Here is a 24,253-nt window from a genome sequence, read left to right as displayed (position 1 = left end):
AATACTATTCAGCTATTAAAAACAAGGACATCATGAAATTTGCAGACAAATGGATAGAACTAGAAATGATCATCCTAAGTGAGATAACCCAGACGAAAAACACACATGGTATGTACTCATTTATAAGTGGATATTAATCATATAGCACAGGATAACCATATAACAATTCACAGACACAAAGCAGCTAAGTAACAAGAAAAGCCCAAGGGAGGATGCTTAATTCTCACTCAGAAGAGGAAATAGAATAAACATCACAAGTGAATGAAGAGAGGGAACAGGGTTGGCGAGGGAGTGGAGAGGAAGATGAGGGTGGAGGTCAGAAGTGGGGAGAGTGGGGGTGGGAGCCCAGAGGGCTTGGAGAGTTAAGAGAAATCTAGGGTGAGGGCATCTCTGAGTCAAGCTGGACACTTACAACTGGGTAGGGTCTTGGGAGGATAGGGGGGTGGCTCTAGCTAAGTCTCCTAGTAGTGGTGTCATCAAGCCTGAAGAGGACCCCTCCCAGCCAGACAGGACTTCTAGTGGAGGGGGGAACCCCCAACTCACCCACAAAAGCTTCCACCCCAAATTTACCCTGCCTGCAAGATGTTGAGGGATAAAGATAGAGCTGAGTTTGAGGGAGTGTCCATCCAATGCCTGGCGCAACCTGAGACCCACCCCACGGGAGAGAGCCAATCCCTGACACTCTTAATGACACTCTGCTATGCTTGCAGAAGGGAGCTTAGCATAGCTGTCCTCTGAGAGGCTCCACCCAGCAGTGGATAGAAACAGATGCTGAGACTCACAGCCAGACATTAGGCAGAGTGAGGGGAAGCCTTGTGTACAGGGGTGGGGGAGGAAAGGAGGACGTGGAGGGGACAAGAATTCCCGAAGAAGACCAACAGAGTCAAATAACCTGGGCCCAGGGGGGCCTATGGAGACTGAAGCACCAATTAATGACCATGCATGGACTGAACGTAGGCCCTCTATACAGAGGAAACCAATGGGAGCTTAATCTCCACAGGGGTCCTCTAACAAGTTGAGTCTGGACTGTCTATGACATGGACTCTGTTGTCTGCTTTCCCATCACTTCCTCCTGGTGGGGCTGCCTTGCCAGCCTCCGTGGAAGAGGATGTGCTCAGTCCTGATTCGACTTGATGAACTGGGGTGGGTTGGTTGGGGGAGGCTCTCCTTTTCTGAGGAACAGGGGTGGTGGGATAGGGGGAAGACGAGGGAAGGCAGGACCTGGAGGAGGGGAGAGAGGTGGATAAGATCGTGATGTAAAGTGAATTAAAAAAATATGCTGCTGAGTGCAAGATGTTTGGCTTGCTCCGTCCTCATCGTCATCTGTGGTAGAGCCTCTGTCATATTCCCATTTGTATGATACAACTGAGGTGTGGAGTGATTAAGAATCATGTCCCATAGGAGATTGGATGAAAACACAGGAAGTCTCATGCCAGGACCCACATTGGCATCCAAGACAGTGGGCTCGCAGCTCCAAAACCATTGGAAGCCAAGTATACTGGGTTAGAGCCTTTCCCAGGTGCAGCTTGTTTTGGGAGCCCTTCCAGCTCGCCTGCCAGGCTGTTTCTTTCTTTGTTTTTTTTTTTTTTTGGGAGGGGGGGCGGCAGCAGAAAATGGATTCAGCCTCTATAACATCCATGCAGAAAGCACCATAGGAATTCCACATCCACCGAGGAAGGAAAAAAATGGGCACATTTCATTGAGTCCATCTCCTCAACTTTCCTGGGGCTCCCTCCCACAGTCCATCCCCTCATCCTTCCCAGGGCTGCCTCCATCCCCTCATCCTTCCTGGAGCTGCCTCCCATAGTCCATCTCCATCCCCTCATCCTTCCCACAGTCCATCCCCTCATCCTTCCCAGGGCTGCGTCCCACAGTCCATCCCTTCACCCTTCCCAGGGCTGCCTCCCACAGTCCATCCCTTCACCCTTCCCAGGGCTGCCTCCCACAGTCCATCCCTTCACCCTTCTCAGGGCTGCCTCCCACAGTCCATCCCTTCATCCTTCCCAGGGCTGCATCCCACAGTCCATCCCTTCATCATTCCCAGGGCTGCCTCCATCCCCTCATCCTTCCCAGGACTGCGTCCCACAGTCCATCCCCTCATCCTTCCCAGGGCTGCGTCCCACAATCCATCCCCTTACCCTTCCCAGGGCTGCGTTCCACAGTCCATCCCCTCATCCTTCCCAGGGCTGCGTCCCACAGTCCATCCCCTCACCCTTCCCAGGGCTGCGTCCCACAGTCCATCTCCATCCCCTCATCCTTCCCACAATCCATCCCCTCACCCTTCCCAGGGCTGCCTCCCACAATCCATCCCCTCATCTTTCCCAGGGCTGTGTCCTGCAGTGCATCCCCTCATCCTTCCCGGGGCTGCATCCTACTCTCAGTTCTTGCAGGAAAAGAGAAACATGGAAACACTTGTTGTCCCCTGTTCTGTCTCCCCCCCCCCCCCCGCCTCCTGGCTCAAGGCCTTCTCTCAGAAGCAGAATATTACTGCAGAGGGTTCCCCTTCCCCTTCCTTGCTCTGACTCCCGCCCCCAGAAAATATGGCTGAGTGCCCTGAGACAATACAGGCTCTATGCTCCAAAAAGCCAGCACTTCTTCAGAGACATCTGTGCATGAGGACACACCCTTCATAAAGCTTTGTTTGCTCTGGCTTCTGGAGTTCCTCTCCCTCTGTCTGGTGTTTCCATGGTCACCCTCGTGGCTTCCTTATTACTCCCTTTGATGGGAGAGTCATAGAGTGACTTCTTCAGCCAAATTTCCAACTAGAGTCTCATACCTCACTCATCCACCTTAGCAAATTTATCTTTATGCAGGATGCAATTATCAATCCTTACTTCCCAGATTTCCAGATTCACCCCCCACCTTGGGATGGGCTTCTCTCTAAATTCAGGATAAGGGGCCAATCAGTGCTCCAGGTGGGACCCTTGGGCAGCTCATGACTCAATTTGTTGAAAACTGGAGATTTCATCTTCTTCCTCAAATCTGTCACCCTTTACTGTTCTTTCTCTCCTGGGAGAAGGCACCTTCAGAAGCTCTGAGGTCCAACTGAAAAGGTGGACATTGTGTCCAATTTTCTTCTTACCCCAATTATCTTTAGGTCCCAAGTCCTTCAGCACCCAATCCTGGAATTTCAACTCTTCTTTCTAGATATCCCCAGGATTGTAATCTGACTGTCTTCCATTTGTTGTTGTCTTGCATTTTATTTATTAACTTCCATACCTGCTTGCATGCCTTATCTGAGACACAAGGTATGTAGCCTAAGATGGCCTGGAATCTGATATATGGCTCAGACTGGCCTCAAACCCATGGATTCTCCTGCGTCAGCCTCTCCAGTGCTGAGGTTCTAGGTATGTGCCACCATGTTTGGTAGCTGTGGCAGTGGCAGCTCCCCTTCATCCTCCTCCTCCTCCACCTCTTCCTCCTCCTTCCCCTCCTTATCCTTCTCTTCTTGAGTCTCACCTCTGGCTATCTCAGAACCACAGGGCTTTTCCAGCTCCTGCCCCTTTCTCCTTCTGACTTCTGAGTTCTAGAATTAAGGGTGCATGTCACCATGTCATCTTGTTCTTCCTTTTTAAAAGAACAGAAGAAAAACATAAAACTCACACAATCCTACTCAGCTAGGAGCAGCCACTGTTAAAATGCTGGTGTGCTACATGGTCCTTTGGACACTTTCCTGTCTCTGTGTGTGAAGGTGGAGACCCTCTGTAACAAACAAACAGAATAGAAGAAGAAGACGAAGATGAAGAAGAAGAAGAAGAAGAAGAAGAAGAAGAAGAAGAAGAAGAAGAAGAAGACGAAGAAGAAGACGAAGAAGAAGAAGACAAAGAAGAAGAAGAGGAAGAAGAAGAAGAGGAAGAAGAAGGAGAAGGAGAAGAAGAAGAAGAAGAAGAAGAGGAAGAGGAAGAAGAAGAGGAAGAAGAGGTGGTCATGTTCCCTCTGTAGAGAGGAAACAGACAGACACAATTTTGTTGGGGAATGTGATGAATGTAAGAAAGAAAATCAAACTGGTCTTTGGGAGCTGGGTTGGCTAGTGGTCGTTCTTAACTTGATAGAATCTCTAACTGCCTGAGAGATGGGCCTCTGGGCAAGCCTATGGAAAATTACCTTGATTGCATTAATTAAGGTGGCAAGACCCATCCACTGTAGGGGACATCATTCCCTAGTTGGGAGCCAGGACTGTATAAATGTAGAAAGAGAACTGAGCATACCAAGCTTTCATCAGTCTGCTTGTTGAATGGGTGTGATGTGATTAGCTACCTCAGGTTCCTGCCACTTGACCTGCGTGCCATGGTGGGCTGTACCCTTTAATGGTGAGCCAGAATAAACCCTTCTCTCTTAAATTGATTTTGTCAGAGTGCTTTATCACAGCAACAGAAAAAAACAAAAAAACAAAAAAACAAAAAACTAACCCAGGAACAAGGTCAGATAATACTGAGAGACATCCCACCACTGAGAGATGTGAGCAGTAAGCTCACAGTAGCCAAGGCACAAACTACAATAATATGTAGTTAGATGTCTGCACTCTGCTGATGTGAGTGGGGAGTCTCAACATACACACAGTGACCTCATGCAGGGAACTGTTCACCCTGGGCTCCTAGCTTTTGTTTTCATTGGCAGTTAGCTCACCTAGCGTGAACATCAGACAGGTGTTATTCCACAGCACAGCATCTAGATCTGTGGAAGGTCTGCCAGCCCATGGCTGAGAGTGGCGATCAATGGGTAGTCTCTTTAGGCTGTGTTTCTAGTAGTTCAAATCCCATATCTCTGAGGGATCTGGAACTGGCTAGGCTATGGCTCAAGGGCCCTTCTCAAAAAAGTTGTTTGTTTAGCTGTTAGTGTCTCTAGGGACTCTTAAACAGTATCCTGAAAACCGTGGTAGCAATCAGCCTGTCTCCTTTGTGTATATTTCCCCACCATGTTGAATATTCTCTGTAGAGGTTCAGTCTCTCTGCCTTCCTCTTGGATCAGTTACTACTCATCCCTCGTGACCTTGTAAGACCTCAGCTGTGACTTAGCCTCATGTGCACCAGGGGGAGCAGGCCAGCAGCCTAGAGTGGCTCCATTTCCAGTCCCATTAGAGCTGCCTAGGGGAATCCCCCAACCCATCCCGAGGGAGCTGAGGGACAGCTACAGCAACTGCCTGCGGCCTCACTGCCCTCCATTAACCTTTGACTGGCTCTTTTATCTACATTGATGGCCTGATTGGCTTCAGAGCTCTGTGTTCCCTACAAGGGTCTGGAGGGAAGTGGTGACACACAGCAGAGTCAGCATCAGTGAGCCTGCGCTGACCTTTCTCAGCAGTGCACTTACATGCTGAAGATTAACAGAAGCCTAGTCAACCTTTGTCCAAGAATACAGTCCAGATACAGGCTGAGCACATTCCAGAAAGATCAGAGAAGCCGGAAGAGGGTTGGGGTGGGGGGGATAGTATGTAATCTAAGCTTCTCTGGGCCTTGAAACTGTCCTGGAGATAAAGGAGTAAAGCATGACGGGCTGAATTGAATCCCTTTGGGGTTTCTGCTAAATCAGACAAAGTTGACTGTAACTAAGATGTGTATGTTTAAATACAGGTGACGGATGGGCGGGGGCGCGACCAACTACCCAATGCCCTTCTAAGGCATGAACAAAAAAAACCAAGGAAACCACATTGCTTAGATTTATTCTTCTATTCTCTCTGGGCCTTACATTTGGAGAGAAGCCAAGGAACCTTCAAATGTGCTAAAGGAGCAACGGTGCCCCTAAGTTCATTGATGAATAGGTGGCCAAGGTCAGTAAAGTGCCTACTGTTCAAACATGAAGAGTTGAGGATGAGCCTCAAAGCCTACATACAAAAAGCCGAGTGTGATGGCACATACCTTTTCCTGTGCTAGGGAGACAAAGGCAGGTGGTACTTGGAGCTTGCTGGTCAAACATCCTAACCTAATTAGGTCCCAGAGAGGGACCTTGTCTCAAAATTGAAACAACTCAACAAAAAAAGGCCTTCCCCAAAACAAGGTGCTGGTTCCTGAGGAAGGATGCTTGAGGTTGACCTCTGACCCCCATTCACAGGAAAACAAACAATGCTTCCACATGAACACACACCCTTCTCTGCCCCTCAACATGAACCCAGTGTACCAACATAATACACACACACACACACACACACACACACACACACAGACACACACACACACACACACACACACACACACAGACACACAGACACACAGGTATATAAAATTAAAGGCATGCATGGTGGTACATATCTGTTATTACAACACTTGGGAGGCTAAGGCAGGAGGATTACAAGTTTGAGTCAGGCTTGGGCTACATAGTTCCAACCTGTCTTCCTAATTTTGATGCACTACCTAGAGTTTCAGTGGAGAAAAATTGCAAATAGGGCAGGTGTGGTCTGATTAGGGCGAGGGGATAAATATCTGACGCCAAAATGTTACTTATGCTTCCAACAAGTCACCATCCTTATTCAATGTAAAAATTCCAAAAGAACAGAGGAGAGGGAGGTTCAGATCATACACAGCAACTGCGGGGCGGTAACTGTGGAAAGAGCTGGGATTCCTTGAGAACAGGAAATTGTGAAGGGCCAAGAAAACCAAACAGATGTGCCTTGAGAGAGAAAAACCAAGGGATTCATGGGAGGCCTGCTGAGGAGCAAAGAGAATTCCTAAGGAGATCAGCAGGCAAGAGGCCCCCTGAAGGGCTTATGCTAGTGCCAATCCACAGTCACCACCCACCATGTGCCCCGGCTGGCACAATAGGACCAGCTGTAAACATTGTCCAGGCACGTCTTCAGGAAAGACCTTGAATCTTCCAAGCTGAATTTGGACAAAAGGATATAAAAAGATATGAAAAAATATTGAAAATATGCAAAAATAAATATAATGTCTATGTGGAGACAGATGGATATATTTATTTGCCTAGTGATGCTAAACGTTGGCCTGAGTATAAATGTTAGATGAGATCCCTTCTAATCCTAGCTATTAAGATCTTAAAGATCCTAGCTTAAAGATATTAAAATCTTAAAGATTATTCTCTGCTTAACACTGTTTTGATTGTGACAAATTCCTCATCCTGTGTGTACTTTCCTTGGATTAAGAGAAGAGTGAAGTTTTGTTTTGTTTTGTTTTGTTTCAAAACAACATCTTAGAAGTCCATTCCAGCTCTGGCTTAGGTTGACTATGACGTAAGTTTTAATCTTCATGAAATTCATGCAGGCACTAGCCAGGATACCAAAGCACACTCTGAGTCATTCCTATGGATGGCACTGGTTCTTCTTGCTCCAGTGGATGTGGATGAGGAACATTCTTCAGTCACCTCAGCGGTGCCTACGGAAGGTGGAGCTGGGCTTCTAGACATGCACCCCCTGTCCGTTCTTCACCCCCAGGTAAGGCAGAATTTAGAGTCAACTCTGTTCTGTGCACAGTGGGTCCTGCATAAAGCGGAACTTTCACTTCTCTTCCTCTCCATCTTCCCAGCAAATCCACACCCACGCAGCTGCAGGCTCTTAGCACAGCCCTCAGAGGCCCAAGCTCTCCACGATGGCAGCTACTGTGCAGTGAATGATGACAAGTGTCCAGTAAGACCCTCAGACAGAGGTCAGTGGAGCCCCTGCGAAGCCCAGTTGCAGCCCACTCCTCCCGTCAGGGTACCCGCTGACACAGCTCCTCTCAAACAGCTCTGCGTCTGTGTCAGGCTGCACAGGAACTAACTGATACAGAAGGCTTTTGTACCACAACTCCTAAGTTGCTGGGGGACCCGTGACATCACAGATGAACCCAAGTTCAAGGGAATAACTTCATCAGCCACCCTGGGTTTTCAACACAATGACAGCACCGCACTGCCTCCCACACGCACCTCACTCTAAAATGTTTACCAAGGGAGCTGACATTTTCCCTTTCACTGGTCCCCAAGGCCCTTTTGAATTAACCCAAGAGAAAAATATCTTAAAACACATAGGTTAGAGTAATCCAACACGGAGGTTACAGACTTTCTGATTAGAACCACAGAAGAGAACAGTTATCAGAAAACATACCATGAAACTATCCCTCCAATTCTGAGAATCAGTGCCGACCATGGAGTGAGCCCAAGACACACTGGACTCCAGAGTGTCAATGGAAGAGTACTCCTGCACTGCCTCCTCTTGGCCTTTCAATGATGTCCTCTTCCTCCAGGAAGGAGGTGCTCACGAACCAAGCACATTGAAAAGTAACGTTATCCAACCACATACAGTAAAAGTATCAGGATTGCAATGGTGCTTTTTTTTTTTTTTTTTTATAACAGAGTGAAAATAAATTGTAAATGGTGCACATATACACATTCTGGGAAACAGACAATAAAAGTAAATAGAAATTGCAAATGGATAGTTTGGACTCCAAGTCATCAGGTCTGTGTTTTTTAGTGCACTCCTTCTCTGCTCATTGTTCCTGGGACAACAGGGGTGTGCTTCCATATTTGCCTTGATTCCGTCTCACCCCACTGTTCACATCCCTCAAAGTGGAGCACAGACAGCGATCGGATCCTTGGCAAGAACAGCAACCTCCCTTAAGCACCAAGCCCTTTGCCTCATCCCCAGGTCTAAATGTCCACGTCGCTTCAGGACTGAGTCTAAGCTTAGAATGATAGTCAGAAAGAGCATTCTGCCTAAATTCAGCCTTAACATTTGTTAAAGTTTAAAAGCTGCTTAGATTCTAAAATAATTTCTGCAAGAGAAGCATAACTTGATCTCTTTAGCCTCTGTGTTTGCATGACATCACGCCCACCAATGTGATGGACAGATTGCATTATCTCATCCTCTGGCTCCAGTTAAGATGTGTTCCCGGTGCCTTGGCTTTGATGTTATGGTACATTTTTCTAGAAAGCTCTTTGCCAGTAATAGTTCTTTACATCTTCACGGCACGCTAGGCACATCCATGCTGTTTCATATTGCATATATAAAATATTCAAACATCATTACAATTCTCTTTTTGGTGGGGGGGGGGCGGAGTCTCAAATATCCCAGGCTATCCTCAAACTCATGTAGCTGAGGGGAACGACCTTACACTCTTGATCTTCTTCCTTCTGCCTCGAGAGTGCTGGGGTTGCAGATGTGCGCCACCACACCCTTATGCAGTGCTGGGTATCAAGTCCGGGGCTTTTTGTGTTGACAAGCGCTCCTTCAGCTGAGCTGAGCCCCTAGCATTCAGAAAGCGTTTCTTTCCCTGCTTCTCTTTTTGTGAAAGGTTAACGCTTATGGTAATTTATTCACATTGTCAATTTCATGGCTCTCGCCCTAGTGAGATGACAAGCTTACCATATATGGTCTCGGTTGCCCTATCAAAAACGCACTCTGTTTCTATCTGTAGATTTGTTACAGTTGGAATATAAGATGTACTCCAGAGGCTTGTATATTAGATGCTTGGTCCCCAGCTGGTGGCACTATTTTGGAAGATTATGGGAACTTTATGAGGTGGGCCCCAGTTGGAGAAACAGACCACAGATGGGGGTGGGGGCAAACATGTGAAGGTCAACCTTTTTTTAAAAAAAGATTTATTTATTTGGTATGTATACAGTCCTCTGCCTGCACTTACACATGCACGCCAGAAGAGGGCACCAGATCTCATTATAGATGGTTTCTGGGAATTGAACTCAGGACCTTTGGAAGAGTAGTCAGTGCTTTTAACTTATGAGTCATCTTGTATTGCCAGTCTCTGTCTCACTTTCTTCCCCCTGCCCCCTGGAGATAAGCAGTCTCCTTCTCCAGATGTTCCTGCCTGTTTTAACACTGCTTTGCCACAGGCTTAAGATCAATGCAGCCACTAGACACTGAAATGTCTGGATTATGAACTAAAATAAAGCCTTCCTCCCTCAAGCTGTTCTCCCAAATATGAAAAAGTAACTCACTCGAGGTGGCACGTGGTCACATTTCTGTGTATGGCTTCTTTCTTCAATGGAGTATGTGCTACCAAGAGAGATTTACTTAGAGCTGAGCAGATAGCTCGGCGATAGAGTATTTGTTGTGCAAGCATAGGCATATGAGTTTCAATTTCATAATAGCCATGTTTTTAAAAAAAAAATCACTGCATGAGCTGGGTGTGGTGGCGCACGCCTTTAATCCCAGCACTCGGGAGGCAGAGGCAGGCGGATTGCTGTGAGTTCGAGGCCAGCCTGGTCTACAAAGTGAGTCCAGGACGGCCAAGGCTACACAGAGAAACTCTGTCTCGAAACCCCCCCCCCAAAAAAAAAGAAAAGAAAAAGAAAAAGAAAAGAAAAAATCACTGCATGAGGCATCATATGCCTGTAACCCTGTTGATGGGGTGATGGGGATAGGACAGAAGATCTGGGAGGTTCACTGGCCAAGCCAGCCTAGCTAAACTGGTGAGCTCAAGGCTTAGTGAGAGACATTGTCTCAGAAATATAAGGTGGAGAGTGACTAAGAAAGACACACACACACACACACACACACACACACACACACACACACGCCATGGTATATAAGTCTCCCTGGTAACTGGTATCCTTCACCCATTATCTGACAAGCCTACTGACTGAAGCCATGGAGCAGCTGGTCCCTAAGTCTGCTCAAAACGCTGAAATCTCCGCTGCCCAGCTGCATGTTTGGGCTGTGGGACCCTGGCTCTTCCCTGCTGCAGATTTTTTATGTCTGGCTCTTCAACTGCCTCTGAGCTATTCAACTGGCCTTTGTCCCACTCAACTTTCCCTTAAGTCTTGAGTTCTTGCAATTCCTGGTTTCTCTGGGTTTACGCCCATGTTTGGGCTCTTGCTCTAAATTCCCAGGATATGGAATGTCAGAACCATAAAAAAGAACACGGAGAGATTGAGAAAAGGGCCATATTCAATGTAAAATCATTGGGCTATTATGTAAGAATAAACACGCTTTACCAAAGACTTAGACTGCATATTCATTTGGGGGAAGTGGAGCTGTCCTCTGCCAGGCAGGGAGAGTGATGAGATATCCTTGTGTCTCTGTGCATCTCCCCATGCTCTTAAAGTGGCCACAAAGTTGAACAAGTAAGACAAAGGGAAGAGATCAGAAAGCCAGCTTGCTAACTCAAAGTAAGTTGTTGGGTTGATTACTCTTTCTCATCTTCCTTATTTGTTCTAGGAGATTGAATTAAGAATAGAAAAAAGCAAGAGTTCACTCAGATATATGGAGTCCCCCTGGCTTAGCTGCCAGGGGAGAGTATGCTGGTTATTTTCTCATTGCTGTGTCAAAACACTTGATATGAGAAAACTAGCTCACAGCTTGAGTGTACTTTCCAATGAGGCAGAGAGCTGTGGCGGCAGCAGCAGGAGGCCGCTGGTCACCCCCCTGTGCACATAGGCAGGAAACAGAGGTGGGTGCCGGTACCAAGTTCACTTTCTCTTTATTCAGCATGGGACCCATACCACCCAGGATGGTCGTGTGGCCTCTGGGAATGAGGTATGCACATAGTATGCATACAGACAGACAGACAGACAACTCACCCATACTCCTAAAATAAGAAAAAAAATGAATAAATATTTCCTATTCAGAATGGGTCTTTTAGCTCAGATAAGCCTCACTGGAAATATTCTCACTGACGTGAGCTGAGGCGTGTTTGTTAGGTGACTCTGAACCCAGTAAAGTGGACAGGGAAGATTAACCATAACAAGAGGAAGCCAACAGCACAGGCTACCCATCGGTGTGAGTTTCAGATAGTGTACCAAGAATTCCCATTCACAGAAATCTGAGCTGGCGGACAAGATGAAAATGGTTGAATAACTCTTAATCGTTGGCTTAATGTTGACCCTAAAACTTCATTTTCTATATGGCCCACAGACCTCTTTCTATTTTCTTCTGGATATTTTCCTCCCTCTAACAACTTTTCTAAGCTACCCTAGTGCTCTTACGGACACCCCAGACTTTCCAGTCTCTGCAGCTCCCTGCTGCCTCCACTAGTGGCAGAGGACAAGAGCAACTTGTCCCATGTCATAGCTGCGTTCCCAGTTTGTGGCATTGTTGGAGGGCTGTGGAGAGCCTGAGAGCCTGGAAGGTGAGCGTGGGTGACAGGGGGCAGACCTCTGAAGGCTACAGCCTCCCCTGGCCTCACATTTTGCCTTCCTGATCTGCTGCTGTGTGAACAAGCTTTGGCCATATGTTTCCCACGTCACGAGCTTCTCCACGTCGTCCCTGCCATGATGGGCTGAGATCACCTGAAACTGTGAGCTCAAATAAGCCCCTCCCCCACACTGCCCAGCCAGGTGTTCTGTCACTGTGATATGAAGGTAACTAATGCCCCCAGGCTTGCCCTCTGGATGTCCACCTTGTTCTCATGGCCTTGCAGACCAGGAGAGATGACTGGTGGCTCTTTATGTTAGTGCCAATGACTAGAAGGGGCCCTTGTTATTGTGTTAAGCTCCATCTCTAAATTATTTCTTCATCCATTCTAGAACTATTCATTATGTTCGGTAGTCAATGCTGCATCTGTAAGTGAAGCATTTCGCACACCCTGAAGGACTATGCAATGGTCTAAGTGTTTGTGTGTCTATCCCCATGCTTACGTCATAACCACATCCAGAGAACCAAAGAAACACCGTGTAGCTCAGTCAGTGGTCATGTGCCTTCTCTCTCCTTTCATCTTAGTTCAGACTAAGGGACAGCTCGTTGGGAGTTTTGGGTCTTAAGAATGCCAAATGTTCATCCAGGAGAGGCAGGGTTTGGCCCTCACTGAAGCAGATCTGCCCGCGACAGATTCATCAAGAATCTGCCCAGAAAATTTGAAGAGATACACTAGCTGCGCTAGATCCGTGATTCTGACATCCCTGGATCTTTGTGTGCATGTGTGTGGCATACATAGGACTGTGTCTGTGTGCACATGTATGTGCAGCTGTGAAAGCAAGCCTGTGCATGTCTGCAGAGGCCAGAAGTTAACTTCAGCTGTCTTCCTCCATTCTCTACCTTATTTTGGAGATTTCTCAAGTCCACATCTCCAGCCTGACTTCTCTCCCTTTCCTTTCTGAATAGTTCTAGCACTTTCCTCTTTGTTGGATACACAACCCACAATATTCTTACACACAGAGCACCGCCCCTTCAGACTTCCATACTTGCAAATATGGTTACAAAGTCTGCGGCAGACCCCTTTACTCTTGTTTGGCCGGAGCTGGTTTTAGGGGAGTGAGGAGGGACATCTGGGTTGTTAACGCTTTCCAAGAGAGATTTACTTGAGAAGAAACTGTGCAGCATGGACTTTTGTCTCTCCAGAAGCTTCTGCTAAGAACTTCTGGGTTGCCATTGGCGCATAAGACCTTTGTATATGTTATCAAAAGGCTCCTTGATCACATGATTGCATAGTTTGATCACCAGCCCAAATACCTTCAGGACTATTTTACTTTAAACTCATGGTTATGAAAAAGTCTCCCCCAACCTCATCCCAAGCAGGCCCACAGACTAGAGGAGCAAAGCATCATTTGTGGTCTCACATTAGTGGGCAGATGTTTTTCATGTTGGGGGTTGGGGTGGGGGTATTGTCCTTCAAAGAGACAAGCTCTGTGCAAGGTCTCAAACTCAACACTCCATCTCAGAGGGTCCAAGGTCTCATCTGCTGTTGCCATGGTGATACTTAAACCTCAACCTATGGAGACTAAGGTCCCTCTAGGGGACCAAACTTAATTTAGATGCTCTCCACTTGCTTTTCAGTGGTCCTTCCCTTCCGTCTTTCCTCCCTTCCACCCCCCTCTCTCTCAGTTTGAAACAAGATCTCACTCAGAAACTTGCTTCCAATTTACTCTGTAGCTCAGGCTTGCCTCCAATTCGTGGCAATCCTCCTGCCTCAGTCTCCAAAGTTCTGGGATTATAGGTGTGAGCCACTCTGGCCTGGCTTTTCAGTGTTAGGCTCTATGGTGTTGTTTGCTTGTTGAGCAGCTCAGCTATACACTTGAAAGTCTTGTTCTGATTTTACTTTCTTTACAAATGTTTGTGTCACGAAAGTTTTCATATTATCCTCTCCAAAGCTGTCACCCAACCTTTCCAACCATGGCGTGTTCACGCTTGTTTTCAGCCTTTCTTCATTTTTTTTTTCTCAAGCAAAGGCACTTTTGTTATACCAAGAAAACTGTATCCGAGGACATCTCCTTCTTACTCTCCCCATCATTAATATTTTGCTGCTCAGCTCTTTCTTATCCCCATAATTCTTTCATCATCTACATGCCAGGATGGATTTGAATGATGCGTGAGTGTTCAGCTTGTCTCTTCCACAATGAACTGCTAACATCCTCCATGCATGTGGCTTACAGTTGGATATACTTTCCTGAATCTACTTGTTCTCTCATGTATCAGTTACTCTTCCGGCTTCTGTGATAAAGCAAGCTGGCAAGAGCAGCTTCCCATAGAGAAGGTGTATTCTGTCCCACAGCTCAGTGGGGGGGCAGCCAAGGCGACTGCAGAAACCTGAGTCAGGCCACAGAGAGTAATGAATGCTTGCATAGTGAGTGGACCACTTTCTGTTTTACCCAGGATCCCCTGTCCAAGGAATGGCCCCACCCACGATTAAGACAGTTAACATGTAAATGTAATCAAGATAATTTCCCACAGGTGTGCCCAAAGGCCATATATTTTTTAACGATTTATTTATTTATTTATTTATTATGTATACAGTGCTCTGCCTGCAGTGTGCAGGCCAGAAGACACCAGATTACATCCTAGATGGTTGTGAGCCACCGTGAGGTTGCTGGGAATTGAACTCAGGACCTCTGGAAGAGCAGACAGTGCTCTTAACCTCTGAGCCATCTCTCCAGCCCCACAAAAGGCGCATCTTTCAGATCATTCTAGGCTCTGTCCTGTTGACAGTTAGCACTAAGTGCCTCACCCCACAGTTTTGTCCATGCTAGCCGTCTGTCGCACAGGTCTTCTCCCCCACTCTTACCTCATTCATTGAAATAACTTCCAAGAAACCTTCCAGGCTCACTCACGCCATCCCCTAAGCATTTCTCACCACCCTCCCCCACATACACACCCCCTTCATCCCTGAGAACTGGTTGTCACGCTGAGGTACAATTACCAACAGCTCCATCTCTATCCCATTGAGCCCTTTGCGTGTCGACTTTGCCTCTCTGTCCCTTTTGGTGGCTTGTGAGAAAAGGCTCCTACTAATCTCTGTGTCCTTTCCCAGCCTCACACCCTTCTCACAGTGCACAATCATATTCTTGCAGAATCTAAGTCTGGAGTCAAAGCCAAGATGGAAGAAATCTGGAGGAGGGCCAGGTGTCCTGAATTAGAGAACTGGGTGGCTGCACGCTGTCAGCGCTGAGGAATTTACCCAGCTGTAATTTTAATCACCCAGCTGAGGCCGTGAAGTCCCTGGACGGACAAGGGTTTCTGACTCCCAGATAAGCACGTTTAGGGTGGTTATCGCATTGAATTCTCTCTGACTTGGAGAGTTTATCTCTGTGTTGCCTGCAGTGGGTTCCTCTCAGCCTCTCTATAGCCCTTTTGTAGAAAAACTTTGCCAATCCCAGCTGGGGCGTAAGGGGCAACATTTTCAGGAAGTGGAAAGAGAGGACCCAGGCTTTTCCATGACCAGCTGGTGCCATGATCTCAGATGCCAACGACTGCAACCCGAGCGGCTGCATTGAGAGCACGGGGCACTGCCTCTCCACAAGCTTTTCTTTATGCAGCAGGCGGGAGTGTCTGTGTTCAGAGATGCGCTGCATTTCTAAGCATGATCTCATTCAGGTAAATCTTCAGTGCCATTAAACCCAAATTGCTAAATGGGTAGCTCCAAGTGACTTAAAGTTAGCAGGGTTATAGCAAGAGGGGATGGTAGGTAAAGGTGCCTCCTGCCAAGCTGGCTGACGTGAGTACCAATCTGAGGACCGGCATGATAAAAGGAGAGAGAGAGAGAGAGAGAGAGAGAGAGAGAGAGAGAGAGAGAGAGAGAGAGAGAGAGAGAGAATATCTTCTCCAGCAAGTTGTTCTCTGACCTCCCCTTAAGTGGTGTGGTGCCTGCACTCTTGCAGACAAACACATACCCACTGAATAACTCAGGCCAAAAAAAAAAAAAAGAAAGAAAAAAAAAACCAAAATAGTGCCTATGTTATTAATGTGTAGGAACAATTTTTTTCCTGACACTACAGATTTGGGGGCTTACAAAGGCCCACAAAAACTATTTTGCCCTCTGTTCATCTATTAGTTACTTCATCTCTTGGCTCAGACAGACAGACGCATGCGCGCACGCACTCACACATGTGCACGCACATGCTTTCCTTGCTGTCCCCTGTACATTGCCCCATGTCCTCGATCTCTGCTTTGTATTACATCCCTGAAACATCCATGCACTGATGGCAGGGGCAGCTGAATAAGACTATTGAACTGGAATGATTCTAGTCACATGTGGGCTAGTGACTGCACTAGGTGTTGGGTCAACAAACTGTGGGCCACAGCAGAACCCAGAGCTCAGTTTGTGCTGGAAAAAATAAAAAAATAAAGTTTTACTAGAACACGGCACTCCTACTTCTTTGCGTGTAATATATATGGCCGCTCTGGCAGAACACCAATAGAGCTAGTTGTTGGGCTAAAGGTGCAGCTCAACAGCACAGCGCCTGCCTAGCACCGCATAAGCAGTGGTGATCAGTAGCCACAATGGCTTCCGGGGGTGCAGAGATGGCTCAGAGATGAAGAGGACCTCAGTTTGTTTCCAGCGCTCACAACAGCTCACAAACATCTGTAACTCACTTCCAGGGGACTTGACTTCCTCTTCTGGTTTCCTCAGGCACCTGACATGCATGTGATGCACACACACACACACACACACACACACACACACACACACACACACACATTCAATCAAATACTCATACATTTAGAATAAATATAAATCACTTCTGAAAGTTACAATGGTTAACAATTTCCTGAAGATACCTATTTCCTCCTTTCTAGGATGTTTTCAAATCCCCAGAAACCATAAAGAAGAAAGCGAGGCTCTTGTTTCCTGGGGCCACGGGAGTTCTTCCATCTAAACAGACACTCAGGATACCCAAGATTTTAGACTAATCTTCATTTGTGTGATGCCACATAGCCAATGTCTTCCTCGTCCTCCCAGTTTTTCAGGCACACTCTCAGGTGGTATGCATGCAAAACACCTTCTTTCTGAGAGTCTTCACTTGTTCTGGAAGCGCCGTCCTCCTGAGCAGCCCCCCACGTCTGGTGAGACCCTTTGAATTCCACCACTCATGGCCACCTCACTCCGTCCATATGTTGGGCCATTGCATGCTCTACCTCCCTTGACCCCATCACTTAAAAACAACTGTATTTGGACACTGGTGTTGTCTGGAATCTTCCCTTTCAAAACATGGAGGGTTCATGGGTTCATGAAAACCGTGTGCTAGACTTCTAGACATTACTGACGTCGCAGTCATGTCCTCACTTAGCACCCCCACCGCTGTCATGCACAGGTTCAACCTACCCAACCACATCAGAAAAGGGATGGAAATACGAAAGCCTGTTTATACCCAAGGTGTGCCCCATGTTAAACAAGAATTAGTTACTTATTCAGTCTAGGCACCAAAGCAGAAGCACAGCCCTAGTCTTTTGGGGTTTGTTTGTTTGTTTTTTGTTTTTTGTTTTTCGAGACAGGGTTTCTCTATGTAGCCTTGGCTGTCCTGCACTCGCTTTGTAGAGCAGGCTGGCCTCAAACTCACAGCGATCCGCCTGCCTCTGCCTCCCGAGTGCTGGGATTAAAGGCGTGCACCACCACGCCCGGCTGCCTCCCTAGTTTTTTGTAGCACCCAGCTGCTGGCTGGAGCCTCTGGGAAGGCGATCTCTGTGTGCACACACTAACGCTGTGCAGCATACTCCATCACGTTGCATGCCAACAAGAGTGCATGGAGACTCCAAGTCTGACAGGTGGTCCATGACTGACGTTACCTTGGGGAGCTTAAAAGTAGGCTGGTGGTCAATTTGAATCCTAACTTTCTTCTTTTAACTGTGCGTATTTAACTGTGGCCCCACAGCAGGAGCCACACAATGCACAAGTATGTGGTATACGGATGGGAGAGAAACAGAAGTGCAATAGTTTGAGGCATATTATAAAGAGAGGTGGAGCTGGACAGGTGGGTGGAGAGAAACAGCTGTTGTGAGTCACTTACCCTGCCACCTGACACCACGGTAAAGTAGCAGCCCACACTGCTGCTGAGGGCCATGTGTGGGCTTGTGGCCATGCAGAGCAGGGGTCTGTGTCCATGGCGCATATGACCACTAAAGACCACACATCGCCTCTCTTTCTGCCACCCACCCCCAAGGTCCCACTTCATTGAGTTTTACAATGAGTCTTGACCCAGTGCCCGAGTCATCCCTCGACATATCCATCTGCAAAACCACGCAGGGGACAAATTGCCAAGTGTGTGCCAGTGGCCAGTGGGAGGCACTGCCACGGCTCCTACACTGGGGAAACTCTAGCATCCAGATACACATTTCCACTGGATTAGGAGAACTAGAAAATTCTGGATACATACAGGCTTAGAGGCTCCCAGGTACGGACAGGCCACCTAATGAGTATGCATTTGTTTTCAGGTCAAATGAACTTTACAGTCTGTTGGGGGACAGTGTGTATGCATGCACATGTATTCGTATGTGGATTTGCATGTGTGTGGAGGCCAGAGGTCAGCATCATATGTCTCCCTCTTTTTTTTTTTTTTGAGACAGCCCTTTAAAGAACCCCTCTCCTGTCTCTGCCTCCCCAGTACTGATAATATAGGGGAGTGACACTGCGCCCCGCATCCCTCACATGGATGCTGAGAATGCAAATCCAGGCCCTCATTCCCACGCGGCTGACGGCATCATCTCCTACACTTAATTCCTTACAAACCAATTGTTTGAGTGATTTGATTTTATTTTTTAAAAGTTCATTTGTGTGTAAGGATGTGCATGCATGACAAACCCTCACGTACATACACATGGTGCATGTGTAGAGGTCAGAGGCCAATCCCTGGGGGACACGCTCAGGTCATTAGGTTTATGTGGTCACTGCCTTCATCAACTGAGCCATCTCTCCAGCCCTTGAGTAATTATTAAATACTAACTATAGTCCCAGCCCTATGATATCAGCACTTAAATTGTTCAAGCTCTGTCAAAGTTTTGAGAAGCCAAATGCATGGAGAGTGATTCATAACAAGATCCAAGGGGACCTGTGACAAATGTCTCCTATTGCCAAGCCTGCTGACACAATGCGAAAGCCTTGTGCTGGTGACAATTGTGCTTTTCACCAGTTATACGGCTTCGTCTATGAGAGTCTACCACGAGCCAACTGAGCTTTCCACCCAGTGCTGTGGCCTTGGAGAAACTATGGATTGCTACAATAGGAGTTTGCACAACCACTCAAGGCAACAAGGGGCTTTGCAAATTGCTCGGACATGTGTTTGGCTGTTCCAAGGTGGTTCTCCTGGAGAGAAGCCATGCTGTTGCTTAGAAGCCAGTAGTGTGCATGCCAAACTGACAGTGACTAGTGAGGAATGGGATTTTAATGTCCGGAAATGACAGAAGAAAGAATAGCAGTGGTTTCACATCAGCCATTGGATTGCTCCTGCATAAAGCAAGGAAATGCAAGCTTTCCAGAATGCAGCCTTCTCAATTAAATTTTAATCTAATACACAGCATTGACCTTGCGTCTGTCTACACCTCTGTGAGCTGCACACTGCTGCCTGTGGAATGGCGTGGCAGTTTTGTAGTTTGGTTCGTGGGCTTCAGGGCAGACCTGGAACCAAAGCCTGAACTTTCCACTTACTGACCAGGTTGTGTACCTGTGCAAACCCTCAGTTTTCCAGCAGTAAAATGGAGTGGTGGTGAAATGGCCATAAAGACTAAACCCTCCCATGTTACATAATTCCTGTAATACACTGAGGTGAATATGTGGCCCTTTGTTTTGAAGAGGTCTTCCATAGCTGGAGAAGCAGTGCACCCTGTAAAGTGTTCACCATGCAAGTGTAAGAACCTAAATTTCACCCCTAGCATCAGTGTAAAAATCTGGACATGGCACCATGTGTATGTAATCCCACCATTTGGGAGACAGAGACAGAAGGATCCTGGACCACCAGTCTAGGCAATCAGGGAACTCCATGTTCAACGAGAGACCCTTCATCAAAAAAATCAGGTGTGGAATGATTAAGAAGGACACCCACAGTCACCCTCCACCCCAAGCATATGCACACAGGTGTACACAGGTGTATGATTAAAGGTGAACCCAGGAGAGCCTTGCTTAGTTTTTGTCTGTCTGTCTGTCTGTCTGTCTCTTTTCTTGGTACAATTTGGGCAGGAGTTACCTTTGCTTTTCTGGAAATTATTTGGCAAGGTTTCTTCCTTCCTTCCTTTCTTTCTCTTTTATTTCTTTTTATTTTTTTAAACAGGGTTGTGCTGTATAACCCTGGCTGGCCTTGAACACATAACCCTCCCGTCTCACTCAGCTTACATTGCTGGGATTGCAGATGGACAGCAACTCTGCTTATAGGTAAGAATATCCCTGACCACCATCCTGTCAGAAGTGGAAGACCCTATGTCCTGAAACGGACTGGCCTTGGAGTCACTCAGGTACCTGAAGATCAGCCCTTTGAGCTGTTTCAGCCTCAGGGAATAAATGGTCGTGGTGTGAGTGGGGCACTGATGGTAGACAGCTAAGCATTTTCCTATTTGGTACTTCTCATTGAGAAGTATTGTAAAAACTACACGTGCGGATACTAATACTAAAACTGCGTATTAGTCAGTATCCTTATAAATATTTATAAAATTATAGTTTAAACTTTGGAGATAAAAAAAATAGTATTTTTTTATGTTGTTTTTGAGTGTGTGTGTGTGTGTATGTGTGTGTTTCGTTATTGTTGTTGTTACTTTTAAATAAGCTCTTGTATATTCCAGGCTGGCATGGAACCTGCTATGTAGCCAAGCATGGCCCTGGCCTTCTGATCCTCCTGCCTCCACCTCCTGAGTGCTGGGACCACAGGAGTGCACTGCCACAGCCTACTTACGCCCTGCTGGAGCCTGAACCAGGACTTCACACATATGAGGCTTCAAGCTCCCTTCAAATCCCACCAATAGCTTTTCTTTGTTAATACGGTTGCCTCCCTTTTTCATAATCTTATCGATTTTTTCTTCTCGTGGACTGTCTTACATGTTTTTTTGTTTTTTTGTTTTTTTTTGGTTTTTCGAGACAGGGTTTCTCTGTGTAGCCTCGGCTGTTCTTGACTCGCTTTGTAGGCCAGGCTGGCCTCGAACTCACAGTGATCTGCCTGCCTCTGCCTCCTGAGTGCTGGGATTAAAGGCATGCGTCACCACGCCCGGCCTGTCTTACATCTTTTGTTCACTCTCTTATGCAGCTTTATTCCTTATTGATCTGGAATAGTTCATTGTTTATGGGTGATAAAGTTATCTTTTTCCTGCTAAAGCTTCCCAATCATTTACTGTTGTTTTACATTTGTATCAGGAGTTTAAGTTTTCTTTTACCTGAAGTAATTGTTTTTATTCTTCCCAATTACTTTCATCTCTTTTATCCTTAAAATCTTGCCATTGGCTATAAAACTAGTTAATAATGAGCCTATTTTTTTTTCCTAGCTTTAAATGTGCCTCACTGATTATCTTTACTTAGCCCTGTAGTGCATCTAGAACAGGTTTGCTGGTTTTTAAAATTCTTTTATAATTTATTTACATTACATCCCAATTGTTACCCCCCTTGCTCCTATCCTCCCATTTCCACTCTCCATCCCTCTCCATCCCCCTCCCTGTCCCCTAGTCCTCTGATGGGGGCGAGGCCTCCTTCCCTGTCATCTGACCCCAGCCTATCAGGTTTCATTAAGACTGCCTGCATCCTCTTCCTCTGTGGCCCCATAAGGCTGTCCTACCAAGGGGAAGTCATCAAATCTCTTGGGCACCAGAGTCCATGTCAGAGGTAGTGCCTGCTCCCCTTACTAGGGGATTCATGTAGAGAATGAGTTGTCCATAGGCTACATCTGAACAGGGGGTCTAGGTTCTCTCATGCATTGTCCTTGGTTGGTTTGTGCAGGGGCCCTTGGGTCCAGATTTGTTGGTGTTGATGGTCTCCTTGTGGAGCTCCTGTCCCCTCTGGGTTCTTCTATCCCCCACCCCACTCTTCCATACCACTCTCAGTGTTCTGCTCAGAGTTTGGCTGTGAGTCTTTGCATCTGTCTCAATACCCCACTGGGTGGAGTCTTTCAGAGGACATCTATGTTGGGCTAATATCCACTTATAAGTGAGTATATACCATGCATGTCTTTCTAGGTCTGGGTTATCTCAGTCAGGATGATCTTTTTCTAGTTCCATCCATTTGCCTGCAAATTTCATGGTTTCCTTGTTTTTTATATACCTGAAAGATGCTCCACCATACAACAAGGACATTTGCTCAGTTATATTCATAGGATCTTTATTCATAATAGCCAGAATCTGGAAACAATTTAGATGTCCTTTGATTGAAGAATGGACACAGAAACTGGGGTACATTTACACAATGGAATACTACTCAGCTATCAAAAGCAGGTTTACAGTTATAAATCAATATAGTCCTCCTAGGGATGGATGCATGTAAGTGCTCAGCTCCCTTTCTCCACTCTTGGGCAGCTCGTAATCCCCTAGATAATGATGTCACCCATAGTGGGGAGGGAGTCTTCTCACCTTAGTTACTGTAATAAAGGACCCCTAGATATGCCGTAGCAACCTCCATCCAGATGAACCCTGACTGTGGCTCCCTTCCCAGGTGAGTGAGGATCGTGACCAGTTGACAATGAAAGCTAATCGTCACACTCATGAATCCACGAACTCATAAAGCTCAAACAGAAAACCTCCCAGGAAGAACAAATAGAAGCCATCACTCTAAAACTACAGAAAACTCAAGTAGAAGAGAAAAAAACCACGAAATCAGACACCCATAAATAATTCCCCTGAAGAGAGCAAAAGTTAAAGTGTTCACTGACTTGCAACAGCAACAAGAGAAAGCAGCCGACAAACAGTGTAAATGTCTCTAATGACCCCTCTGAACTTGGAATTATGTGTGTTGGTGGGGGCGTAGATTTTGTGAGAACTACTCCTGGATTATTGACACCTGAATTCTTTGTTCTGAGACTATGCCAAAGGTACCCCTAAGGGTTCTATTCCACTGTTCATGAAGGAGTCTTCGCTGGACACAAATTTTGTTAAAATGGTCCTGTTCTGCTTGGTTTCATCCTGTTTTGTTTGCTTTTGCTTTGTTTTGAGCCAGCTGTCACTACATAGTCCATACTGTCCAGAAGCTGTCCTGAAACATGCTATGTACCACAGGCTAGCCTGAAACTTGTGTTACCTTCTGCCCCAGTCTCCTAAGTATCTGCATTCCAAAATGCTTCATCATGGTCAAGTAAATACACTGCTGAGTGGACCTCTCGGCGTGTCCCTGCCTCGCTCATGCGTTTCTCTAGCTGGCCCTTCTGAGTTCCTAAAGCCAGGGCTTCCACCAGTGGCTTACACGAGTCAGATTAAGGCTGTTCGTAAGTAGGAGTAGCTGGCACCAACTGAATGTCATTCACAAGACAGACGGCTGCCCCAGGCCAAAGCCTGAGCAATCAATCAATGGACAGGTGGCACCCACTCACCTGCTGGAGTTTCACTCCCACCATGGAGGCACTGATGTCAAGCACGAAAACCACATTCTTGGGTAGAGGAGGCAGGTTTTTAGGAGCAAAGTAGTGCACGAAGTAACCGTTTAGAACCTGGTGGAAGGAACAATGAAGTACCTTAAGTACCTTAAGTAGCATCCAGAGAAAGCAAGGGAGTGACTAGGGCCACTAGGACACAAAGGTGGCATCAAACAGTATAGGGTTGCATCCCACACCAAGAACCAAATTATCTACAGTCGTGATACCTGCAAGAGAATCCGCTACTAGCTAATATAATCAAGCAAAATCGCCTATTTTCAATGTGCTTACCATGGAATGGGGTGTAACTCAGTGATAGAGTGCTTGCTGAGCATACGTACACCCCTCGGTTCAGTCTGCACTGCCTTAAAACGAATATACACGTATACACAAGTATATAGATACATAGACCATGGCAAGCCATCAAGTATAATTATGCGACTTCCTCTGACCTTGCTTCCTGAGAATCCTGCTTCTCTCATTATCTGTCTTTACTGAGCATCTTCCAGGGTGAGATATCAAGGTTGTCTGCATTCTCTGTGCACACTCACACATTTTAATATTCCCTCCTTGTCTCGGGGAGTGAGACAACCTAAAGGGAAATAAGCTACGGAACAGTCTCTTTTAATTAAAGTTG

General features: G+C 46.6%; 1 protein-coding gene across 1 annotated transcript in view; it reads right to left on the bottom strand.

Moving 5' to 3' along the window:
• The window catches only part of Itih5 (inter-alpha-trypsin inhibitor heavy chain 5), an 87,309-nt gene that overhangs the window by 25,034 nt on the left and 38,022 nt on the right, over positions 1-24,253 (bottom strand). The window contains exon 7 of the mRNA XM_051151394.1: positions 23,575-23,691. Within this exon, the coding sequence (XP_051007351.1) occupies positions 23,575-23,691 (117 nt within the window). The remainder of the gene's footprint in view (positions 1-23,574; positions 23,692-24,253) is intronic.

This window comes from Acomys russatus, chromosome 9, assembly GCF_903995435.1.
Source record: "Acomys russatus chromosome 9, mAcoRus1.1, whole genome shotgun sequence".
NCBI lineage: Eukaryota > Metazoa > Chordata > Mammalia > Rodentia > Muridae > Acomys > Acomys russatus.
This window is presented reverse-complemented; position numbering and strand designations above follow the sequence as displayed.